The sequence below is a fragment of the Passer montanus genome, unplaced genomic scaffold (genome assembly GCF_014805655.1).
Source record: "Passer montanus isolate IOZ18808 unplaced genomic scaffold, ASM1480565v1 scaffold53, whole genome shotgun sequence".
NCBI classification, from domain to species: domain Eukaryota; kingdom Metazoa; phylum Chordata; class Aves; order Passeriformes; family Passeridae; genus Passer; species Passer montanus.
In genome coordinates this window covers 4,048,344-4,073,418 of record NW_024370263.1, presented here as the reverse complement: position 1 = coordinate 4,073,418, position 25,075 = coordinate 4,048,344, and the positions used below count along the sequence as shown (strand labels likewise).

General features: G+C 54.8%; 2 protein-coding genes across 8 annotated transcripts; both read right to left on the bottom strand.

Annotated features, from left to right (window-relative positions):
* Positions 1–206: 206 nt before the first annotated feature.
* Positions 207–9,079, bottom strand: TFIP11 (tuftelin interacting protein 11). Its single transcript, XM_039724411.1, has 12 exons — positions 8,729–9,079; positions 7,693–7,846; positions 6,870–7,026; positions 6,317–6,444; positions 5,703–5,855; positions 4,502–5,011; positions 3,603–3,709; positions 3,201–3,369; positions 2,764–3,007; positions 2,067–2,209; positions 1,440–1,605; positions 207–855 (listed from the first exon to the last, which is right to left on the bottom strand). The coding sequence occupies exons 1-12, from the start codon at positions 8,923–8,925 to the stop codon at positions 500–502; spliced, it is 2,484 nt and encodes an 827-aa protein (XP_039580345.1). The 5' UTR covers positions 8,926–9,079; the 3' UTR covers positions 207–499.
* A 122-nt stretch (positions 9,080–9,201) lies between these two features.
* On the bottom strand, positions 9,202–24,726 carry TPST2 (tyrosylprotein sulfotransferase 2). 7 transcript variants are annotated; one of them, XM_039724418.1, is made up of 9 exons: positions 23,530–23,665; positions 21,330–21,406; positions 17,453–17,518; positions 14,985–15,077; positions 13,493–14,395; positions 11,842–12,040; positions 11,118–11,168; positions 10,955–11,003; positions 9,202–9,751 (listed from the first exon to the last, which is right to left on the bottom strand). In XM_039724418.1, exons 5-8 carry the CDS (start codon positions 14,326–14,328, stop codon positions 10,974–10,976), a joined length of 1,116 nt encoding a protein of 371 aa, XP_039580352.1. In that variant the 5' UTR covers positions 14,329–14,395; positions 14,985–15,077; positions 17,453–17,518; positions 21,330–21,406; positions 23,530–23,665; the 3' UTR covers positions 9,202–9,751; positions 10,955–10,973. The 7 variants fall into 7 exon arrangements, with proteins under 7 accessions (XP_039580352.1, XP_039580348.1, XP_039580354.1 ...); XM_039724414.1 differs by lacking the exons at positions 14,985–15,077; positions 23,530–23,665 and adding an exon at positions 24,708–24,726; XM_039724420.1 differs by lacking the exon at positions 21,330–21,406 and having other exon boundaries at positions 23,530–23,667.
* Positions 24,727–25,075: the final 349 nt, after the last annotated feature.

The following is a 25,075-nucleotide window of genomic DNA, read 5'->3' as shown; positions in this document are numbered from 1 at the left end:
AGGCCAGCCCTCACTGAGCTGTTGGAGCAGGGAATGTGTTCCCTCCTAACCTGCTGGTAAACCTGTCCCAGGTGGCAATTCCAAGTGTCAGCACTGCTTGTTCTCCCTTAGCCTGGCTTCCTGAGTTGGGAAGTCTGGCCCTCCATCCTCTTGCTACTGCCTGAACAGCTCTTCCAATAAAACCATCCTGGCATCCAACGCCACTGTCACTATTTACAAACCTGGAACTTTATTCTAAGGGTTACCCAGAGGCTGTTCCTGGCTGGTGACTCAGTCCCCAGCACAGCCTCACTTGGCCATGTTGATGAGGCTCTACAGTGAGGTGGGCACCCAGGGTGGTCTTCCCTTGCACAGAGGCCTCACTTGGTCATGTCAATGAGACTGTAGCGAGGTGGGCACCCAGGCTGGTCTCCCCTTGCACAAAGGCCTCACTTGGCCATGTCTATGAGACTCTGCGGTGAAGTGGGCACCCAGAGTGGTCTGCCCTTGCTCAGAGACCTCACTTGGCCATGTCGATGAGGCTCTGCAGCGAGGTGGGCACCCAGGTCTTCTCCCCTTGCACGAACACCACGCCCCTGTCGATGTAGATGACGATCCTGCCGAAGGTGTAGAGCTGCTTGCCCTCGTGCCTCTTCCCGATGACGGGCATGAAGACGATGTTGTGCTCCTCGGCCTTGGTCTGGATGAGGTCCTTGAAGTTCATGGGCACGGAGCCGGCGGCGGCGCCGATGCCGCGCTGGGCCATGTTCTCGGCCTCGCGCCGCTCCTGCATGGCCTCGTACTGGAAGTCCTTGCGCCGCTCCGTGTGCGTCAGGTACGCGATGTTCTCCCGGGCGCCCGGCTGCATGTACCCACCTGTGGGGAGAAAGGCCCAACACGGTCCTGAGCTGCTGCCAGAGGGAAGCAGCTCCATCCAGGACAGGAGTTGGAGGGTGGTGTTCAAGTTTGGGCTGTGAAAGGGAGTTCTCAGTTTTGGAAAGAGCAAGCAAGATTTCGGTGCTGCTCCCTCAGGCATGTCCTTCGCTTTTATACCATGTAACTCCCAGTGAATTCCCAATTACCACTTTTAGGCAGTAGGGAGAATCATGTGGAAGGGAACTGCTGCTTCCCTTCACCTCACCATAAAAAAAAACCAAAAACCCAGTAATGACAGCTTTAAAAGTCAAGCCCTAAAGGATGATTTCTGACTGACAGAGCAAGGCTGGAAGAGGATCAGTTGTTCGATGGCTCAGGAAACCACTAAAAATCTGTTTCTGCTTCAGTGCAGTCCAGAACTATTGAGCAGCACCTCAGACATGTTCTTTAAGGACAGAACAAGGCAGAGCCCACTGACTCTCACTCGTGGGAGCTCCTGCCATGGTGCCAGCAGGGCCATGCCCCAGTCAGCCTCCCAGTGCTGCCAGCCCAGAGCAGCAGAGCCACCCCCAGGAGCCACCTACCCACGCTGGAGGACACGGCCCGGTTCATGATGTCAAGGGCTTCGTTGAACTTGTCTTTGATGGAGGGATGTGCCAGCACCTGGTCTGAGAACATGGACTTCCAGCCCAGGTACCACTTGGTGATCTCTTCGTAGTTGGGGCTGTTACTGAGCCAAGAGCAAAGCACCTGCAGAGCAAGGGACAGGTCAAAGGCAGCACAGGGATGTCTGTGCAGGAGAGGCCTCTCTGCCACAGAATCCCAGAGTCATTTAACATGGACAAGACTCCAAGAATATGGAGTCCAATGTGTGACCAATGAGCCCCTTATTAACCAGCCCAGAGCACTGAGTGCCACATGCAGGCACTCCTTGGACACCTCCCTGGATGGGAACTCCAGCCCTCCCTGGGCAGCCCCCTCCAGTGCCTGACCACCCTTTCTTTCCATGAGGAAATTCCTCCTGATGTCCAACCTGAATTTCCCATGGCATAATTTACCACTTGGTTTATTACTGTCAGTAAAAGGAGGAACTGTTCCAATGACTACTGAGCTGTGAGTGGGAACCAGCCCAGCTCAGCAATTCCTGGATAGGAATCACTAAAACACTCCCCAGTTAACCAAACCTCTTTCCTCAGCCCTCAGTGTCTTACCTGCAGCCACTTTGGGAAGAAGTGTTTCTCCAGCAGCCCAACGAGGCTGGAGACAGAAATCATCCCCTCCCAGTCGATCACCCAGTAAAAAGCATCCATGTGCTGCTGGTGAGGGTTGATGATGAGCTCATTCAGACACATTCCTGGGAAAGGAGAGGACAGTTAGAAAACAGCCTCACTCAGTTTTATCAGTGCTTTGGTGTCTTTCACTACCAATACACAGAACTTGAGGAGCACCTTTTTGTTATCCTAAAGGACAGTGGGGATCTTTGGCTGATCTTGCCACAAAATGGTGCATTTTCACTTCCAGTGATTACAGTTTGCAGCCAGAACTGAGAAACTAAAAGCACTTGACTATTTTTTAACCTTTGAGCCTCTTTCCATTACAAAACTCATGGTGAAACATTACAACAGACCAAGGAATTCAAGAGTAACAGAGAGACATCTTACAGCCTGGTCCTACCTGACAGCTCTCAGATATTCCTACCAGCTGGAGATGGATGATTTATAAAAAATAAGACAGAAAACCTAGAGAATAACCAGAGTAATTCCTTGTATTTTTCTCATCTTTCTGCCTCTGCACAGGACTGGTAGCAGAAAATCACAGGCAAACTTGGTCTAACCTCACTAACAACAATCTCTGATGTAACATTAGCAAGGGGGAAGGTGCCACTGCCAGCACTCTCTATTGCCTCACCGAGTTTAGGCACGATGTTCTTGACCATGAAAGCCTCCCAGGAGCCAGGAGTGAACACATCCTTCCAGGGCTGAAGGATGAGCTTGGCAGAGGAGTCGCTGGGGTGCCACTTCTGCAGGGCGTTGGCCAGCTTGTTGCGGATGGGCGAGTACAGCGGCTCCAGGCGCGCCTGCATCAGCGGCAGCCAGGGGTGGATCCACGAGTGGATCGGCACCGTGTCCGTCAGAGGATTCCAGCTCTCCACCTAGGGGCACAACAGCAAAGATTAACTAAGCCCAGCCACCAGCAGCAAGTTTTTTTGAAGCACAAAGAGCTCTGATGCAACTCCTGGCTCCTCAATCCATTGGCAGAGGCTGCACTGGTGTTTGGGAGTTCCAGCTGGAATTCAAACACTGGTTCAGAGCATGGCTTTGCTCTCCCCTGCCCTCTTCTCTCACCTCCTTTTGCAGCTTTGGGAAGATGAGCTGATCCAGAATGTTATCCAGTATCCACACAGGGACAACGTTCACCCAGCTATCCAAGAAATCCACCATGGATCCACAGTTCCTCGGCTGCCACCGTGCCACGATGTTCCTGACATATGGCATCCAGATCTCCCACATCAGTCTGGCAAGAAACCCCAAATAAATCAAAGTGAAGCTCAAAGCTACAGCCTGGCCTAAATAAACCAAATGGGAGCTGTTAGTTAAAGCTGCTTCTTTTCTACAGCTGCAAACTGGATTTTAACAGGTCTAGCAAGGGAATCCTCAGGAAAAGCTCCCTTGTTATCTGCTCTTTTCCATCCCTGAGGAAGCAGCACAGGAAGATGCTGCACAAAGTACAGATCATTTGTTCTTTACCTGTGGAAAGCATCTGTTGACAGGTCCTGCCCACTGTGGGATAACAGCTGATCATTTTCCAGAAGGCTCTTCCACTTGGCTATGATCTCTGTGCCATATGTACAGTCCTGGGAATGACAGGGCACAAATAGTCCATATCCTCTCCCATTAATTCCAGCTGGGATCTGCACAGAGCAGGCTGAGGGTGTGCTGAGCACAGCCAGCCTTTTCACCTCCTCTCAGGGCAAGCCAGGAGCTTGCAGTCTTAATTCCAGAATCCCACAATCACTGAATTTGGAAAAGAACTCCCAGACCACTGAGCCCAACCTGTGACCCCTCCCCACCTTGTCACCAGCCCAGAGCAGTGAGTGTCACATCTGTCATTTCTTAAAAGACTTTTAGTAAAGTCCTGCCAGAGAAAAATCCCACCTTACAGTATTAACACACCTCCAGGGAGAGGACAGTCTGAACTTTTGCAGGTGTACTGACAGAGCCAGACTCTATCCCAGCTGAAATGTCACTGAGAACAGACTGTGCATCTCTGATACCTGACAGATAAACCTCTCCTGTCTTTGCTAAAAAACAACAGCTAGAGATTTTTCACCAAATTTTTCATCCCAACACTCATAAAAGAGATCTGTTTTATCCTAACAAACTCCTAAATTTCTCCCCAGCAAACATCTGAGAGTGGGGACAGTACAGAGTTTCATTTTGTCTCTTTTCTTTTTCTCCAGACTAATTAGGAATTTAGAATCCCAGAATGCCAGACTGCTTTGGATTTGAAGAGACCTTAAAGCTCATCTCATTCCACCCCCTGCCATGGGCAGAATCACCTCCCACTAGACCACACCTGGGACAAGGTAACAAAGATTACTAGAGCCATCAAATGAGGACTGCAGATAACTCAAACCAACACACACCTTGAGGGGATCCCAGTTCTTGAAGTATTCCTTCATGAGAGGATAAACTATGGCCACTGCCAGGTCCACCCTGTCTGACATCCTGTACTCCTCGTAGTACTTGTCCTGCAGGGTCTCAAAGATCTTGGCACACTCATCCAGGGTCAGGGGGTTCTCACAGCCCGGCTGCATCCGCCTCTCACACTCCTCCACCATGTCCAGCACCTTGCTCAGGTTGCTGATGGCCTTCTCCTCGTGGGACAGCACCTCAGCCATCTTCTGGATCTCATGGCTGAGGTTGACCACCATGTCCCTCTCGTACTGCAGCTGCCGGTCGCTCTGGATGATCTCCTGCTCCGTGATGTCGATGAGCAGCTGCAGGTTGTGCTCCAGCTCGGGCAGGGCAAAGCCCTGGGGCTTGGAGTCCTTGCCCAGGGGCTGCTGGGGGCTGTCATCTGGGATGTTGTGCTTGTGGCTGATCTGGCTGTAGCTGTAATAAACCTTCTGCTCCCGGCCCGTCATGTCGATCACCTGCCAGCACACAGAACAAATTCCCTAACAAAAAACTCTCAGCTTCAAAAAAGGAGGAAAGCCCTGAGTCCAAACTGAAATCTGGAGATTTCCGAGGACCTTAATTATTCCAGGAGGCTGCTAATGTATACTGTATTTGAACAAGGGGATTGCCCCCACAATGGCCTTCGCCAGACACAAGGAGTCAGAACAAATAAGAGACAATCTGGAATCAGAGCCAGAAGAATCTCCTCAGCTCATCCCAGTTTCACTGAATGATTCTACAAGCAGTGATCTTGCCATTAGTTACTGCATTTAGAACTTTTATAATTTTATAAAGGTACTTTAATTTCAGATTAATAATTTTACTGAGTGCACAGCAGACAAATCCCTTACTGTCCCTTGGAGGTAGAAGATGGTTCAAACAATCCCAAAAAGGACAAATGTTCTTTCAGAAGTGGGTGAGTGTTGATTATGACAAACGTGAAACAATTAAACTTAAATTGCAATTAACCCTCTATACACAGTCACATTTAATCTAATTTGTCACCACATCCAGAGCTATTACGTGGCTCAGGGATGAGCTCCATGAGGCTGCACAGGCAGCTCCTAGGACTGGCTTTACTGAGGTTACCAGTGCCTAAAACGTGCTGGTGACACCAAAGGGCCCAAACTGTTCCTCAGGGGTCACCTCTTGGCTTATCAACCTCACCTTGACCTGGGACAGCTCCTTCTGAGGGGCTGCAAGCTGCTTGCTGATCCTGCCCTTGGCTTTCAGCTCTTCCACTGTTTTGTAGCTGTACTTGGGCTTTTTCTTGCCTCCATTCGGGTCCTTCCGCCACTGGCTGAGCTCCTTCTGAAATTCCTGGACAAAAACAGCAGAACTGAGGTGGCTGCTCTTTGTCACACCCCAAATCTGCCTCTTTTTTATGGGAAAAAAATCATCAGGTCAATGAGGAATTTGTACAGGAAATAAATGGGAAGTGGAAAAGCTCTTGATGCTGTGGGCCAGTCACCCACCCTATGGATTAAATGAACAGGATGCTCCTGGTCTTTTTTTTTTTTTATTAAAACAAAAGACAAAGACTATTTATGTGGGGGACTCCTCAAAGGAGGGGTTCTAGCAAAGTTACTGAAATAGAGTGAGCCAGAAACAACAAAGAACAATATAGTGACAAGGAAGATCCACCTAAATGATAACAACATGCTCTGTGTTTGGCTTCTTAGCTCAAATGAGCCCTAACAGTTTTATCTGACAAAGAAATTAAGAAAACTGAATTTTGTACACATAGCAGAGCAGGGAAACATCAAGAACCTCAGAAATACCTCCTCAGCTTCCTCTTCTGAGTCCACCACAGGGAAGTCCTGCAAGGACTGCGTGGTTCTCTCGGAGCCGTAAGCGCCCACAGCACCTTTGCCTTTCCTCTGCTTGGCCTCGATGGGATTGATGATTCCTGGCAGGATGGGAATGGGGTCAGCAGGAGCAGTTTGTGTGCTGGGAGAGAGCTGAACAGCCAGGCTTTCCCTGTGAGTTACCAGCTCAGCACCAACACCCTCCCTGGCACTTCCAACATCAATTCCCCGTGAAATCACTTCATCCCAGCACACCCCAAAGTGCCAAAGCACAGCCTTGCTCCCAACCACATCTTATCCTGTTTATTCTGCCACGTAAAACAGCATCTCCTGTCCCCTGGGATGACCCCCTTTGGAATTTACTGCCTTTCTTCTTGCTCTTTTTCTCTTGCACATGACCACAGGCCAGTTTGAACACCCCTGACTCTCACCACAGGGCCTGGATCACTGGCAGGAAAACAAGAAATCCAATCTCCCCCCCAAATCCCCAGTTAATAATAAAAAACACCAAACACACTGACAGTACCTTGAGCATTCTTCCCCAGACCCCTTCCAGGGACATATCCCATCTTCTGGAGCAGCTTCTGCCCAATTCCTTTAGTGTGTCTCTCCCAGCTGCCAAAATCCACAAAGGACTTGGAGCCCCCTACGAAGCCTTTCTGGCTGGGCTTGAAATTTCCACCCTGTCAAAAACAAACACACAAAAAAACTTGCAGCCCTGAGGCTTCAAAGAACCAAAGTGTGCAAAATTCCCCTCAGAAGGTTCTTCCCACACTGCCCAGCTCACTGGAACCTTGCCAGTGCATCCTGTGGAGATTCCTGAAATTCCTCAGATGGGAAAGGAAAATCCTGAAAAAACTGTGGCTGACAACCTGACATTTCTCAGGGTCCACCACCAGATTTAGATTAAGCTGATTCCTGATTCTTTCTGGTTTTAATTGAAAATAAGGGTTTTTGAGTTCTAATCTACAACATGCCTGGATTTGTCTGTTCTGTGAAAGCAGAAAAATAAAGTCTCTGAAGGCAGGAAACCACAGGAATTCTCTACTTTAAACCTCCACTGACCAAAGGGAATATTGAGAAAAATGAAAGGACTGATTCCCAAGGACACACAGTTATTACATCAGTGTACAGTTGCACCAATGATTTATTATCCTGACTTTTGTTTTATCAATGTATCTGCATCAGTGATACAAAACCCAGAGCAAACACTTCCCTTACTGACACACTTGGGTCTCTGGTTTAATTATAAACATTTTTAGTGCTCTATTACAGTGTCACTGCCCTCAAACACAGGCTGAGTTTTATAAACATGAAACACAGCACAGGAAATTTCCTGGAGCACTCACTGTTTTTAACTTCTTGGGCACAAACTCCTTGGGAATGTCCTCCTGCTTCACAGGCTTCTCATCATCCTCCGAGTCCTCCTCCGAGAGCTCCTCGGCCGCCGCCTTCCTGAGCCCCGCGCTCACGAAGCTCACGGGGGCCGAGTAATCCCTGGAGCTGCAAAGCCAGAGGGAATCCTGCTCATCCTGGGGCTGCTGCGCCTCACGCCCCCCAAAGATGGGACGGTAAAGGCTCTCCAGCTGCTTAACCCTCCTCCTGCCAGGCAGTCCCCACCCTCCCTCCCCTGCACGGGGGAAATCTCTGCAGGGACGGCTGCTGGGGTGGGGGTCTGCAGCCATGGCATTTTATGGAAATCCTCTCCTAGGGTTCTTCTCTTATTCTAGCTGAGAAGCCTCAGAAAAGAAATGTAAACCGTTAACTCTCTAATACCTGCAGAATGTGGTCTGGACATTGTTTGCCAGCAGGTGCATCTTGGATTAGTTACTGTGAGTTGTTTCCACTTAATAACAAATCAAAGATGGAGCTGCGTTGGCCTCTCTGAGAGACAGGAACTTTAGTTATCATTCCATTCCTCTCCTGTTCTTTCCAGCCTTCTGGAAAGTTTTTCGTATAGTATTTTAATATAATATAATATCATAATATAATAAATCAGCCTTCTGAAACATGGAGTCAAGATTCTCGTCTCTTCCCTCATCCTGGCGCCCTCAAACACAACCACAGGTGTCCACAGCCGGGAAACGCCCAGGGAACAGGGGGAAGCTCCAGAGAACGTGGGGGGACAAGATTCTCGTCTCTTCCCACATCCTGGCACCCTCAAACACAACCACAGGTATCCATAGCCGGGGAACGCCCAGGGAACGGGGGGGACGCTCCAGAGAACGGGGGTGAGCTCTAGGGAACGGGGAGAATATCCAGGGAATGGGGGGAATAACATCCAGGGAATGGGGGGAATAACATCCAGGGAACGGGGAGAATATCCAGGCAACGGGGCAGCTCCTGGGGTCCCTGAGCGGGCCGGGGGTCCCAGCCCGGCCGTACCGCTTCCCTCCGAAGCTGGGCCGCTCCTCGTCCGAGTCGCGCTCGGCCCACACGCCGTAGGTGGCCTCCTCCTTGGTCTGGCGGTGCCGCTGCCGGTGCGGGTTGAATTCGTTCTGCAGGTCCCAGTCCGACACCTCGAAGTTCTCCATCTCCACGCCATCGTCTCCGTCCGTGCCGTACAGGTGTGACATCGACATCGCGGCTCCGCCGGGATGCCCCGGCCCGCTCAGGGACGCCAAGCCCCCTCAGGAATTCCTGACCCGGGACCCCCGGGCCCCCTCACGGATCCCAGCGCCGGCCCCGGCCGCGCCGCCACACCGGATGCGCCCCATCCACTTCCGGTCCGCTCCTGCAGCGCAAGCCCCGACCCTGAACCATAGAACCGCCAGGAGCGGAGCGGCCGCGCCCGCAGCGCCGCCTTGTGGCCCGGCGGGGTAGAGGGGGCGGAGCCCGCGCGATGAATAATTAAAATATTAAATATCAAATCAACACTTTAATGGTGTCCGACACCGGGTGGGGGGGGGGAGGCATATATTAACTCTGCAATAGCCTCTGCAGGGTCGGGGTAGGGGTAGAGGGGTCACACGCACCACAAAGGCTCTGCAGGGGCAGGGGGCTGTTCCTGACCCTGGGCACTGGGAACAGCAGGGCCAGGGTGGCTCTTCCCGATCCCAGGGACACGGAACAGCGGGGATGGGAGGGCTGTTCCCCACACCGGGAACGGGGAACAGGTCACGAGACACAAACGCGATGTACGGAGTCCTCCAGCCACGGCACGGGGAATCTCCTCCCGTCCCCCTCAGGCCGGCTCTCCACAGCTCCGCTCCCCACAGAGCGCCGGGACCGGCCGGGGACGTGTTCCCGCCGTGGAGCACGTTTGGCCTTTGCAAATAAATGCAAATACATTCCTGGAGCGCAGTCATTTGGCAACAGTAGGAGCAAGCAATATGCTTGGAGAACAGATTTCCACGGGCCCACTGCACGCTCGTCCTTCTCGGGCAACAACAGGCCATTGGCAGCGTTCTGGAAGAGACGAAACACAGAACCTCAGGGGCAGGATTCCCTTAGGAACAGGATCCTCTCAGGGGCAGGATCCCCTCAGGGGCACGATCCTTTCAGAAGCAGGATCCCCATAGGAAAGGGATCCCCTCAGGGGCAGGATCTCCTAGGGAGCAGGATCCCCTTAGGAACAGGATCCTCTCAGGGACAGGATCTCCTACGGGGCAGGATCCCTTCAGAAGCAGGATCCCCACAGGAACGGGATCCCCTCAGGGGCAGGATCCCCTTGGGAAGAGGATCCCCTCAGGAGCAGGATCCCCTCAGGAATAGGATCCCCTCAGGAAGGATCCCCTTGGGAAGAGGATCCCCTCAGGGGTGGAATTCCCTTAGGAACAGGATCCCCTTAGGAGCAGAATCCCCTTGGGGAAAGATCTCCTCAGGGAAGAGGATCCCCTCGGGGGCAGGATCCCCTAAGGAGCAGGATCTCCTCACAGGCAAGATACCCTCAGGAGCAGGATCCCCTAAGGGGAAGGATCCCCTCAGGAGCAGGATCCCCTCAGACTATCACAGCAATGCCCGACTGCGGATTTAAAGCCCCTGTGACACAAAAAATGGCCAGAAAGGAACCAATTCTCAGCCCAGGACAAGGGGACACACAATTCCTGATCTTCCCTCACTGCTTCTGATTTTTTCCTAGCCCAACCATCTGCTTGTACCCAGAAAGTTGCTCTTAAAGGATCATTTTTAGTGCCAAGAATGGTATTTTATGCTTTAGCATGGAGGAAGAACATCCAACACATCAACAGTTGTCTCTGGAGTAGCAGCCCAAGGCAGCAGCTTTGTTTTCCATCATGTTTTCCTTTGTTTTCTATCCCCTTCCTCAGGTCCATGGCACGTCTTTGGAGGCAGCTGGGGAGCAGCTCAGCTCATCCACGCATTCCATGTGTCCCTGCTGCCCACAGGGACGGGCTGCAATAACCCACCCAGGCGGCTGAGTTTCATTTTGCAGCTTTAATCCCGTTCCCAGAGCTCAGGAAAAGAATTCCTTACAAATGGACCCACACAGCAGCATTGTGTGGGAAGATCTGAGGCGACTGTGAAGGATCCCTGGCACCAGGAGTGTGCCTGGAACCCCAGCTGATCCACAGAAATCACACAAACCAAGTGCTGGTCCTGGAGCAAAGCAGGATTCGCCCAAATCCCAAAATTAAGTAAACAGGGTCTTACCTGGAAATCATTAATTTTCTTAATGAGAAGATGACGTGTTCTGAGTCACCTGGAAGAGCCCCAAAAGAGAAGGGTCAGCTCTGAGCCAGCATTCCTCAGGGAAGGCAGCAGGGACCAGGTACCCTGGTGTGTCCCAAACCCTCAGGGCACACCTGGCTCTTACCTGCAGGTGACCTTTGAGATTGGCCGGTGTTTTATAATCCCCCTTTAAAACCTGTGGGAAAGAGAACCTGGAGTGACCCCCTGGGGCAGTGGAATCCCCTCTGGGTCACTGCTGTCAGCCATTCCCAGCCTTCCCAGGGAAAAGTGCTCTGGGCCCCTCTTTCCAAAACAGACACAGAAGGGCTGGAGCGTGTCCAGAGAAGGGAACAGAGTTGGGGAAGGGGCTGGAGCACAAGAAGCAGCTGAGGGAGATGGGAAAGGGGCTCAGCCTGGAGAAAAGGAGGCTCAGGGGGGACCTTGTGGCTCTGCACAGCTCCTGACAGGAGGGGACAGCCTGGAGAGGGTCAGGCTCTGCTCCCAGGGAACAGGGACAGGAGGAGAGGAAACTGCATCAAACAGTGCCAGGGGAGGGTCAGGTTGGACAGCAGGAGGAATTTCCTCATGCAAAAGGTCCTCAGGCCTTGGAAGGGGCTGCCCAGGGAGGTTTGGATTCCCCTCCCTGGAGGGGTCCAAGGAAAGTGTTCCATGTGGCACTCAGTGCTCTGCTGGGGATCGGGCACAGGTTGGACTCGATGGTTCTGGGAGGCCTTTCCCAACCTGAATGACTCTGGAATTCTGTGCTTCTGTTTCCCCCCGGCTCCATCCTGATCCAGCTCAGGAGCTTCCCATGCTCCGGAGGGCTGGGCGAGCCCCTGGCCCGTCCCCTCCGTGGCAGTGCCACTCACTCTGTGCGTGTTGTTGACAACCAGGGGGTCGGGCTGGCCGTAGTTGGGGGGGTTGGCGTAGGGGTCGTAGCCCAGCCTGGCGAGCATGGGGGCGATGTGGGCCATGTCCTGCAGCACATCCCCCGGGATGTGCCCGATCCACTTGGATAATGCCTCCATGTTCACCGGCTTGATCACCTGGTCTGTCGACCTCTCTATCCTGGGGAAAACAAAGGAAAAAACAAAACGTAAAATGGCTGGATTTCACGCATGTGCTGGGCTCACACACAGCTCACTGTCACCTCCACAGAGAACCACAGGACAAGGACTTCCATCCCATCCCATCCCATCCCACTCTCTGCCATGGGCACGGACACCTTCCACTATCCCAGGCTGCTCCAAATCCTGTCCCATCTTGCCTTGGGCACTTCCTTGGATGGGGCAGCCAGAGTTTCTGTCCCTCACAGCCCTGCTCTGGGGAAGCAGACCCTGGCAGGGGGTTCCACAGCCCCAGTGGCTGGGTTCTCCTGTTTAGAATCATGGAATCATTAAGGCTGGAAAAACCATCTAAGATCAGTGAGTCCAACCATTCCCCCAGCACTGCTAAGGCCACCAATGACCCATGTCCCCAGCTGCCACATCCACACAGCTTTTAAATTTCTTCAGGGATGGTGACTCTACCACTGTTCTGTTCCAATGCTTAACTACCCTGTCAGGGAAGGAATTTGCTGTTTTATCCAACCTAAACCTCCTCTGGCACAACTTGAGGCTGCTTCCTTTTTTCCTAGAGGAGGGATCTATCCTGCACAGGAGGGATCCATCCTGCTCTGGGACAGGGGGTTTCACCAGGACACCTCTGCTTATCAGAGGAAAACAATGTAAGATGTGTGGGCTGTAGCACAAATACACCAGGTGACCCCAATGAATATTCAAAACCTGATCTAAGCAAGCTGCACCAATTTACACTAAGCAAACAGGGAAGTAGAGCTGGCTGCTCTCCCAGGGCATCCTGGAAAACTGGAGCAGCTGCACATCCCCCCGTGGCTCCTGTGCCCTCACCACCAGGGCACCAGCAACTGAGACAGACTTGGATAATTCCCTTACACGGCTGATTAAATTTTGCTAAGCCTGACTTAAGCCTCCATTTAGAAAAGAAACAGCATTAGAAGAGGAAAAGAAAGTGGGAGAAGGCAAACACCCCCTACACACACAGAGGGCAGGAGGGAGTGCTGGGTGTGCCTCCACTGAGCAGGTTTTGCTTTTATTCTGCAATACCAACCCCAGACCTGGCAGCTGAACTGCAGTTCATCATCATTAGCAGCCAACTAATCACACCAAGGAGGCATCTGAGGACGGGTGGAGAAAGAAGCATTAAAGAGCTCACGTTTCAGAGCAAGCAATTCTTTGCAAATTAGAGACTGAAATAATTTCTGCAGTGTCAAGAGAGATTAAACAGTCACCTGCTCCTGAAATCCTCGCTTGACAAGCTGTTCTGGGGAGTACAACAGATTGGGAACATTAAAGCCATCTCTTACTCAGGAACACAAACCCCACTGCAGTACAACGTGCTGTCCCTCCTCCCCAAAACCACATACAAACAGCAGCAACGTGGCTCTGTCCCATTCTAGCTTGCTTTGTGCAGTGAACAGCTGAGGAAAGAGCCGACACTCACTTGGAAAGCGACACCCCGCCGGGCTTCCCGATGAGCTCCTCGTGGTGCAGCACCGTGTCGCTCCAGGAGATGTCCAGGAACCTCATGATGTTGTGCATGGACTGCTCGGGGTGCAGCACCAGCTGCTCGTAGTAGACGGGCAGGCAGCGGGCGCGGCCGATCTCCAGGCACTGGGAATACATCACCTCGATGGCCTTGTTCCACTTGGTCAGGCAGTCCCGGTAGCTGTTCAGGTCGAAGCCGGCGATCGTCACCTTGCGCGTGATCATGGAGTGCACCGAGGCGCGCCCGTCCCGCACCATCAGCAGGAACTTGGAGTTGGGGAACAGCCGGGACAGGTACACCGAGGACTTGAGCGTGAAGGGGTCCTTGTTGCACAGGTACCTGGCGGGCTCGCCGTGCTTGGCGATCACCTCCAGGATGAAGGCCTGCATGGCCGCGTCCAGCACCTGGTCCGTCACCCCCGCCTCGTCCAGGCGCATCTTCTCGCGGCCGGACTTGGACCAGGCCTGGCGCATGGCCAGCACGCGGGGGATGATGCGGGTCTCCTCCCCGCAGCGCACCTCGGGGTGGGCGTCCAGCATGGCCCTCATCAGCGTGGTGCCGCTGCGGGGGACGCCGCCGATGAAGATCAGGGGCATGTCCTTGCTGTAGCGGTACTCCACGTGGTTGGCGTCCACCATCACCAGCTCCTCGTTCTCCGGCCTCATCAGCCTGTGCCTCCTCTCGCTCAGGACCTGCTGGCACTCCAGGACCTGCTGCCCGAGGTGCAGGGTCACCATCAGGGCCGCCACCGAGCCCACCAGCAGCAGCACCCTGCGCGTGGTGACCCGCATCCTGCTCTCCTGGGCACAGGCTGGGGGCTTCAGCTCTCTGCTAGCGAGTGTCCAACCCCATGGGCATCTGCAAGAGAACAGCACTGTCAGAGCGGCGATGGGATGCTGACACCATTCCAGATTTCATCACCTCCTTCACTTATCAGCACCTCATTCATTTATCAGCACCTCCCAGGCTTGGTGCCCTACACCCAGCAGGTAATTAAAGTCTGCCTCAGCGCACACCCAAAGAGAGAATTTCTGCATTGTGCTCCCAGAAACACAGGTTTACAGCTGGAGCAAAGCTCCAGGAACGTTTTGGAGAGGAGGAGCACTGTATACTCAGGGACTCCTTAAAACAAAATCTTTACAGAGAGCCTGCTCCATCCCAGATGAAGCCCAGACCCAAGCTGAGGTTTTTCCTCCCAAACCCAAGTCAGTACTCCAGCACTGCTCACCTCCCAGCCACCTGCATCCTCCCTACACTTTGTTTAGTTTAACCCTGCGGCCACAGGGGAGGGGGAAGCTGAAATAAGAGAAAAACAAAAGCCTCTCATGCCAGCTTTAAGAGTCTGAGTCAGGAGAAACCGTTAGAATGAAACACTGAGAGATTCAACCACCTGAGAGTGAACAGCCACACGCAGCGTTCACCACCCTGCCCTGCCTCGGGAACTGACCTGACGGAGAAATCCGTGAAACTTCATCTGGCACTGAGACTTTTCGGGGTTTTCCACGGCTCGGCAGGACATCCAGCAGGAAGGCTGCAGCCTCTGCAAGTGCCCAGCTCAGCTGCGTGCCCGGAGGGACTCCCGGGAATGCTGGCACCGCTTCCCACCCCCTCCCCCAGTCCGCCCCAGTTGCAGGTTTTGCAATCCTCCCCTGGGCTCACCCCAGGATTTCCAGTTCTTTGTGATTATGTGGCTGGGGCAGGAGCTGAATGGAGTGGAAGGAACGGGCTGTCCATGGATTCTGTTTTGCTGACAGGCCAAAGAGCTGCTCCAGAAAATTGCTTCCCCCACAACGAAGGAATACATTGTGCAGCAGCACATGCGGAGCAGGGACAGGCAGGACAGAGCCTGGAGCTGGGCAGCTTTCCTGCTCCTCCTGCCAGGCACTTAGGGACTCGCTCTGCTCCCCACTTCCAGGCCCTGACAGCCCACTCCACCATCCTGGACTCCACCCATTGGCTTTTATCCACTCCTCTCTGCCAGCCCAGGGATGCCCTCCCACATCCCAGCAGCACAGCAACATCACCACCAAAAGTATTCTTGTGGCTCTTTACTCCCTGGTCCACCCTTACCAGCTGCTTGCTAACATACCTGAAGCTAAACAGCCCCAACTGCATCCCCAGGTATGAGATAAAGTGGGTGGATTTGTTGGGATGTAGATCAGAGGGACACCCAACAGTTCTGGCATTTTTGCAGAGCCAAGCAGAGTCAGAGCCATTAACAAGACAAGTGCTGCTGCTTCCTGCTCTCTTCATCTGTTTCTGTCATGTAAATATATTCAAATATTCACCCCAAAATAATTGCAAATGCCACAAGACCCATTTCAATGGATGGCAGAGGAGCAGGCAGGATTTAGGGCCAACTGGAATAATTAGGGCGATGCAGACCAAGACAGGCTAATTAGCAGCAAAGGCTGCATCGTGAAAGGAGGCTGGAGCACAGAAGTGCTCTGTTCTCCAGGAGAACCAGCTCACAGAGAGCAGTTCCCACCGAGATGCTCCAGCACCTCCGGAGGGAACAAAGGGACTCTCATATTGTGTTTGAAGGGGCTGCCAGCTGTGCCAGGGGAGGTTCAGGTCTGACATCAGGGGGAATTTCCTCATGGAAAGAGAGGTCAGGCCTTGGGAGGGGCTGCCCAGGGAGGTGGTGGAGTCCCCATCCCTGGAGGTGTCCATGGAATGCCTGGATGTGGCACTCAGTGCTCTGAGCTGGTGACAAGGTGGGGACTGGGCACAGGTTGGACTCAGTCTGGATGGTCTGCGAGGGCTTTTCCAATCTGAATGATCCTGGGATTCTGGGAGTCCCTGGGGACTACCCTGCCTGTCCAGCAGGCAGGAGCTGAGCCCTCACTGCTCCTACCCAACGCCACCAACATGGGAAGCTCTCACTCTTGCGTGGGTGAGGTGCCCACAGCAGCGTGGCCTCTCCCCACTGCTGAGCTCTGGATTCTGGCTCTGCCCCTGCATGGCAGCCCCTGGGAGGGCTGGAATGGGACAAACCTCTCCATTGGGATCATCCTGGGATCACCCCAATGTGCTGGGAGGGCTGAACAACACCCAGAGCGTGTCTGGCTGCGGGCCGGGACAACCACAAATGGCTCAGCTGGTTCTCAGCTCTTTTGTGCAATTCTCCACCAAGAATTTCCTAAAATTTATGGGCCTCATTAGTCTGTGAGGGAAGAAGGATGGGTCATTTCCTCCCCAGCAGACACTGTGCTGGAATCAGGGTGTAATTAGGTGCAGGGCTGTCTGAGCAGAGACAGCCCTTCCAGAGACAACACCCTTTCAGATGCCCAAGCTGGCTCCGAGAGCTTCCCACTCCAGGAATCAGGGAGCTCTCAGAGGCTACTCTGGCAGGGAATGGTGACATGGGAGCAGAAAGCAAAATGTCAGCAGCAATCCAGGGCTTGAAGCCCCTGATTGCAGCTTGGACATGGCAGGACAGGGATGTGACACATGGCCAGGGGCTCTGACCGTGGCCAGCATCAGGGGGCTAAGGCTGGTTCCAAGGATAAAGCTGTGGAGGCAGCCACGTTGTGGCAGTTTTGTGTTTCTCTTGGGATGCCTTTTGCAGCTGCAGCGTGCCTGGAGCTCTGGGCTTTGTGGTTTTCAGCACCCTAACCCTAGGCAGTGAAAGCATCCTTGTGAGGCTGGCACCCAGAGCGTGGCAGAGGATGGGAACCAGTGGGGATGTGACAGCAGAGTGACAAGAGGTCCTACAGGCAGTAAGTCTTCCCTATTCCCATGCAGACGGGACTTGAGCATGAGCAAGGCTAACACTGTGTCGTGCCAGCTTGTGGAAGCAACACAGGATCAATGGGGCAGCAGTGGTGGTGTGGACAGATGTGCAACATGATCAGACAGATGTGCAGCAGCCACCCAGCATCCCAGGGGAGCCACACATCCAGCTGCTCTTACCTTTTCCCTGTACAGCCATTGTGCTGCTAGTTGAGCTTCATGGTGAACTCATGGCCACCAAAACACCTGATGGGGAAGAGAAGCCACAGCGTTGATTTATTTATTTAGCACACGCATCTGCTCTCCTCCTCAGCACCTTCCCCTCCTCCCCACAGCCTCCTCTGACCCCAGGGAAAGGTGTTCCTGCTGGAGCTGGACTTGCCCTCAGCCCCAGCTGATGGTCAGCGCTGGCAGCTGGACTTGGCACACCCGCCCTGAGACACCAGCACTGTTCACAGGGCACACCAAGCCAGGACACACAGAGGGAAGCAGCAGGGCAGCTGCTCTTTTAGGAAATGAAGCCTCCTGGAAGGGAGAGGCCTCAGGGGGACCCGAGCAGCCTGGATGTTTAAAGCCCAGGGGATGACAATCCAGCTGGGCACAATTCCAGCACACACTGACCAGCACAACAGCCTTGACCAGAGGAAGCAGCTCCAGACTCGCCTGCTGGAAATGCTGAAATCTGCACACCTCAGACAATGACCAGAGCCCCCACATCAGTGACAGTGAAAGGAGACAGAGCCCAGAGGACCTGCAGGCCTGGCAGAACCTCCTGGCTCCATCCCAAGGAACAAAGCTCTCTCCAGTCTCACCACCTGCCAAGGCAGCACCAGCCCTGCACAGCATGGAAATCCCTCCAGGCTGGGAACCAAACCTTGGACACTGGGTTTCCCACAAGGACTGCTCCATGCCAGGGAGCCCAGCAGCCTTGGCTGAAGCCCTCCTGCAAGCACAGAGCTTCCTGGGGACAGTCTGGGACACGGAGCTGCAGCAGAGCACCCTGAGGGGTCAGGACCTGGCAGATCACCAGATGTCACTCTGCTCCCAGGATCACAGAATGGACATGGGAACATCATGGGACATTCCCAGTCAGCTCCCCCTGGCTGTGCAGCAGGTCCTGGCCTTGCAGGATGTTCCTGAGAACACTTCCAGCAGTGACACTAATGGCTATTCCGGTCTCCCCTCCTGCCATCGAATGTCACCGGCCCCTCCGCCTCAGCACTAAGGAGAAACCAGAGGGAAACTCCACCCAGCAGGAGCTCTGCAAGGGCTTATCCGCAGCGCAGGCGCTTCCCTGCGAGGCTTCCTGCTCAGCCTGGCCTCCATGGACTACAGGCTTCCCGCTCCAGACCAGGCTGCAGCTCCACAAAGCAGCACCCACATCCCTGGATGTGCTTCTGCAGTGCCCCGAGCACCGAGGGGCAGGGACAGAGGTGGTTCAACAGCCCACCCGACTCACCCTGCTCCGGAAACAGCTCCAGCTCCTGCCCGGGCACAGAAACACGGACAGACACACAGACACACACTTGTTTGTGACTTCCTTCCTGATGCTGTGCAGGGCGTCACCACCAGCTGGGCTCCAACAGTCCTGACCGAAACCCCAACCAAAAGCACTGAGTACAGCCCCTGAACCTGGCACCTGTGCTGGGAACGGGTAAAAAACAAACCCCAGAACAGCCCCAGAGCCGGCACAGCACCCTCAGCAGTGAGGAAACACCATTTGTTAAAGTGTTACAAACAACCACAGAAACAGCTTCTATGAGAAGCCCCATATCATCAAAAGCTGCATTTTTTCTTTAAACCATTCCCAGAAATGAGTGTCATTAAGAGCAGCCTCCCCAAAACACATAGGTGTGGCCTGGAAAATTTGAGCTCAATTTGCTGGTGCTTAATAAAAGGATGAGGATCTGCAGGCACCCTTGTGGCAGAACAGCAGCAGAAGCTGTGGTCAGCAAGAAATGTCCCAACATATCCAGCTCACATCTTTACAAATCAGCAATATTTAATTACTGAATTGATAGTCTCCAGTTCATTTACAAAAATAAACACAGCTTGCCTGAGGGCCACTGCTTCATCCCAACCTGAGCTCAGTCCAGCACTGGCACTGCTGATGGCAGCTCTGCTCCTCCTGGATGCTCCTGCTGGCAACTTGTACAGCACATTTCCAAAAACTTCCCAAGTATCTCTCTCAGCAGGACCGGAATGCAGCAAGCACGGAGCATAGGGCCAGCCCCAGTCTCCACCAGGAGCACACAGAGGCACCACGGGGGTGGCTGTGGTCACCAGTGCAGCGTCAGCCCTGTTGCACAACCGCAGCTTGTGCTCCTCCACCCCGGCACTGCACAGACCAGGATTGATCCCACGGGACACTGGGAACAGAGTCCAACCCCCCCACCCCAGCGGTGGGACAGGAACTCTGCACCCAGCTCTGCTGCAGGTGTGCCACGGCCCTGAGCCTTGGAGACAAGATATGAAAATGAAGCTGCAGCACTCCAAAAAAACCCCACAACAAAAAAGAAGCTGCTGTCAGCCACCACGTGGCGAGAGCGGCACCACCGAGAGCAGGACGGGTTTGGCGACTAAAACTGAAGCTGCACTGCAGGTCATGAACCCAGGCATCCACTGGAACAGAGGCCAACTGCAGTGAAAACACAACCAATCCCAAGAAAAACACCTGGGGTCTGGAGCACTTTGGAGTTCTGTGTCGCTTGGAAAATCCCCAAACAGCACTGTGGTTTACACTTGCACCTCCGCCATCATCCCAGGGAAAAATAACAGTCAAAAGAGTTCAGAGATGAGTGTTCAAGCAGCCACCTCAGCACCCAAACCACACAGAGGCTGCTCCAGCTGCGTCTTAGCACCCAACAGGCTCAGGGGGCAAAGGGGAATTTATTCTCACTGCTGAGCAGCTAGAAAAATAAACCAGCAGAACCTGCTGTCCCAAGGGTTAAGGCAGCGTGTGCCAGATTCAAACACTTTCTGGCTCAGAAGAGCCTGCAAGGTGAGAGCCCTGAGCCACACCAATCATCCCAGCTGAGCATCCCAAAGAGCCCAGCCAGGGATAGGGGCACTGTGTGCCAGCCAGCTCCAACAGGCTCTAAATCACATCAGCAGAGAATCCCCAGACATTTCACAGCACAAACAGACTGCTGGTTTATCGCCTCAAGGCTGTTATGATTAGCAAAACATTTTATTATCCTGCTCAGTGGTACAGTGTTCCTCAAACAATACAAATCCCAACAATTTACAGTAAGTCCCCTTCACCCATCCCTTGTTCCGAGCACGGCGACAGCATTTTATCATCAGGAGATGGAAAACCTCAGCACTCACCCTGCCAAGCTCACAGGGACACGGCCTTCAGCTCAGAGTGGCAGATTAATTATGGAATGCCCAAAGGGCAAGCTGCTGGCAGGACACAGGGATGGAGGCACCTACCCACTCCCCAGCACCTGGCACTGTGTGCCCACACCACAGCAAGGCTCAGGCACGTCAGACACGCTTGTGCTGAAATGGGACACGAGCTCTGCACTTCAGAGGGAGCTCCTGACTTTTAATTAACCCACAGAGCTTCAGCCTTCCTTAATTACTCTGCAGTTGCTGCCTCAGGGGGCCAAAGGCAAAGCCAGCACAGGTCCACTGACGGTGACAATCCCATGTTGGCTCCCCTTGTGCCCTGACCAGTGACTCCATTTTCCTGCTGGAGGAAGGAGCTCTGGGAAAGCACTGGCTTTGTGCTCTCCCCCAGCTCCTCTTGCCCAGGGGAGCTGTGGCTGCCCCATTTCTGAAGTGTCCAAGGCCAGGCTGGATGGAGCTTTGAGCAACCCAGTCTAGTGGAAGGCATCCCTGCCCATGGAAGGGGGTTGGAACTAGAAGATCTTTAAGATCCCTTCCAACCCAAACCATTCCATGATTCTGTGACAATTCTATGATTCCTCTCCATGACTCTGATCAGGTCCCTCCAACTCTGAGCCCTCATCCAGGGTATGTCCTGGGGATCCCCATGGGAGAGGGGCACTGGGCGAGGGGAACCGAGGTTTGCAGCCCCCTGTTCACTCACCTCGTTTGATGCAAACACAGCTCTTCCCTCACAAAACTGCACAAATATTCCCTTGCAGGAATGTGGGTGGTCAGAGCCTGCCATACAACAGGGAGGAAGAGAAGTCAGAGGAACTGCTAGAAAAAACACCAAGTATCTTCAAAAAATATTTTCCCAATCCACACGCCAAACCCTAAGTCTCAACAAGCTCCATTCTTGCACGCACAAAGATCAGGATCTGCAAATAAAAAATTGTTTCTGCAAGACAAACCCCAAAACCTCAAATTTGCTTAAGAAACAAAATCAAAGTGTTTTATTTCTCCATGCAGCAGCAGCAGCAGCAGTCCTGGAAGCACTGCCTGAGGGCAGGGCAGGGCAGGGCAGGGCAGCAAGGATGGAGGTGCCACTGCTCACCCTGCAGGCAGGGAGGGGAGAGGAGACACCGCTCCCCATCTTCCCCAGCTCCTCTGCTCATTCTTGTCCTGTTTCCTGCAGCTCCCTCAGGAGCACAGACCCAAGCACAGCCCAGCCCCAGGATCTCCAGCAGTGCCCAGCCATGCTCTGCACAATGGATGCCATAAAGACAAGCATTTGGCATCTCCACAAAGCCAGAAACATTGGGAAGCACCAGCACCCACTTCAGCAATGTGTGTTTGTGGCCTCTCACTCCCAGCCCCAGCAAGGACAGGCAGTGACCATCCCCAAGCCCTGGCATGGTTGAAACCTTTGTGAAACCACCGGAGGAAGAAACGGAACCGGGTCCTTCCGAGCCTACGCTGCTGCCGCTGCCTCGTCAGCCAAAGCAGCCTGCACAGCACATCCGAGCGCCTTCCTGTCTGCTCGAGCCCAGCTGGAGCCCTGCTCCTCCTCTGCTGCCACTTGCATCTGCAAACGCTGGGCCACCAAGGCCTGTGCCCATGCCCTGAGTGCCACCCGGCCACGCTGGCTCACGGCCAGCGGTGAGCACAGCTGCCTGAGGGGGGATGGCTGCTTTCCCACCCTCCTTGCAGCTCAGCCACTGCTGGCAACAGCTGCTCGCACCACAGGATCCCTCCCAGCACCGAGCAGGAACAGGAGGGTTGGAAAAGCTTCCCCAGCCTGCAGCTCCAGAGCCAACATGCCCGTGGCCATTCCTCCGTGGAGAAGCACCTGCATGCTTCAGCCCCTTCAGAGCCCCCAGTCTCGGTCTGGGGTCACTGCCTGGGAATGCACGGTGGGAAGCAGCCGCTTGCTTCACTTCCGAGTGCTGTGTGTTGAGCAACCCCTGTTGCTGCCCTTGTTTGATGTCCCTGGGAGGGGACAAGGGGCTCCTGTGGCAGCCTTGGTCACCCTCCTGCCAGCACCCACACCGTGAGGCACCACAGCATGGACTGGGGCCAAAAAGGGGGCACAAAGCCATCGTTCACCTTGAGAGGGGAAATCTTTGAGAGAATTCCTGCAGGAATTCTGGAGGCAGACAGGGCACTAAAGGCTTGGAAAACAGAGTGAACCAAAGCAGGCAGCCAGCACCAGGGCAAGCTTCTCCCAGGTTCCGTGTGCCCACTGCCTGTGGAATCTGGAGGGAAATGTGCTCAGCCAAGGCGTGAGGCTGAGGTTCCTCAAGGCATCACAAAATCATCACAAGGCACATCTGCACAGTGCCAAATAAAACCACCTGCTGGGGGTTTGTTTTCTCTCTCCAAAAATCTTCTTGACAGTCCCCGCATTTTAACAGCGCTCCTGCCATCCCACACATCCCCAAAGGCTCAGCGTACCCGTAATGCCAACTGCCTTTGGAAAAATCTCCTTAAAATAGCGACAGAAATTACTAATACACTTTGTAAAGCCTCCAGGCAGAGGACAGCAGTGGCATGAGCCTGCCCATGCTGGTGTGCCCACCAGTGTCCTGCAGAGAGTCCAGGCCTCAGCCTGCCACATCCCCCCCCACAGTGCTGCCACAGTGCCCAGTTCAGCTGCTGCCCCCCAAATTCCAGGCTGCCCCCCTCGTGTGACTCCACACAGACCCTGGGCTCCCCCCAGACTCTGCAGCACAGCTGCTCCTGTGGTGCCACATGCAGCAGCCTTGGGGCACCAGCTGCCACTGCACGAGATGGCAAACCCCGCTCGCAGGCGCCCGCGTTGGCACTTGACAGCTCCCCACGAGCACCCTGCAGCACCCCCACAAAACACACAGCAAAGCTGGAAACCTGTTGGCACCAATCATTCGGGTCTCCCCACTCACCGTTGCTCGGTGCCTGAGCAGGAGGGAGCAGCAGGGCTGTGCCCAGGGGGGACTCCCCTCCCGAAACCGAGTCCAAGCAGCCAGCGGGGCCTGGAACAGGGAGGTGTCTGAAGGGGTTTCAAGCTGTGGGATGACTTTTGGACAGAGCCTGAGCATGCAAACAAACACAGAGAGGGACAGAGCAAAGGCCTCTGTGATGCAAACCATCCCCTGCCTGCCGAGGAGGGCAGCCCAGCTCATGCTGCTGGCCCCAGTGCCAGCACCTCCAGCCATGGGTCCCAAGGAACTTGAGCTGGACAAAGCGTGGGTGTCACATCCCTGCCACGCAGGGCACAGTAACAGATGGGCACTGCCAGGAGAGTGCCAGTGCTTTGCGTGGGCTGCAAGGTGCCAACGCAGCTGCTCAGGAGCCCATCTGCACCCCCTGCCAAGGGACCCACATCCCACAGCCACCCCAACCTCGGTGCTGCCAACACCTCCCAAACCTCAGCAGGGGCTGATGCTGCCCAAGACCCGCAGGTGCAGCCCCTCACTGGGCACCCACCCTGCCCAGGCCACCAGGCTCATCCTGGTACAGGAGGGCAGTCCCAGCCCTGGCTGAGCTCTGGACACCTGGACAGACAGACAGCCCCAACCCATGGGTGCCTCTGTGTATGGCACTGGTCAGGTTACGGGGGCACAGGTTGGTGCTGGGCTGCCAGAGGGGTGCCACGGGAAAGGGGACCATGAGCCAAAGAGCAGAATGAGAGGATAAAGGTACAAGGAGAACCCCTGGGCACCTTGTCCCACCTGCCGTGCATCCTGCACTGTGTTCTGTGCACTGAGCACCCTGTGGGCACCTCAGCACACCCACACTGCCCTGAGCATCCTGCACCCAGCACCGCTCTGAACCGAGCACTGAGCATCCTGTGCTAAGCACCCTGCATCGAGCATCCTGTCCTGGGCACCCAGCGCTGCTCTGAGCACCCTGCACCGAGCACCGAGGACTGCCCTGTGCCCCCAGCACCGCACACCCAGCACCTCCCGGTGTCCCTAGCACCGCTCTGTGTCCGCAGCACCGTTCCGATCACGCATCACCTCCCGGTGTCCCCAGCACCGAACACCCAGCACCGTTCCGATCACGCATCACCTCCCGGTGTCCCCAGCACCGCGCACCGCGCACTCCCCGCACTGCGCACCGAGCATCCCCCGCCGCTCCGCGCCCCGTTCGCTTCGCCCGCGCCGCCCACCGAGCCCCGAGCCGGTACCGGGCACCGCCCGCCGCGCAGCCCGGCCGCTGTCACCTGCCAGCCGGCGCGGCTGTGGGGACAAACGGCAGGGCAGCCGCGGGGGCCGGGCCGGGTCGCTCCCCCCGGGGAGCGAGCCCGTGTCCCCGCCCGTGCCCGTGCCGGTACCGTCCCCGCGGGCTGCCGGCAGCGCTCCGCACCGCGCCGCCGCGGCCTCGCCGTTACCCCCGGTCCCCGCCCCGCTGCCGGTGCTGCCTCTGTGCAGCGCCCTGCCGTCGCTGCTGTCGCTGTAGTTAATCACCGCCGTCGCTAATTAGCGG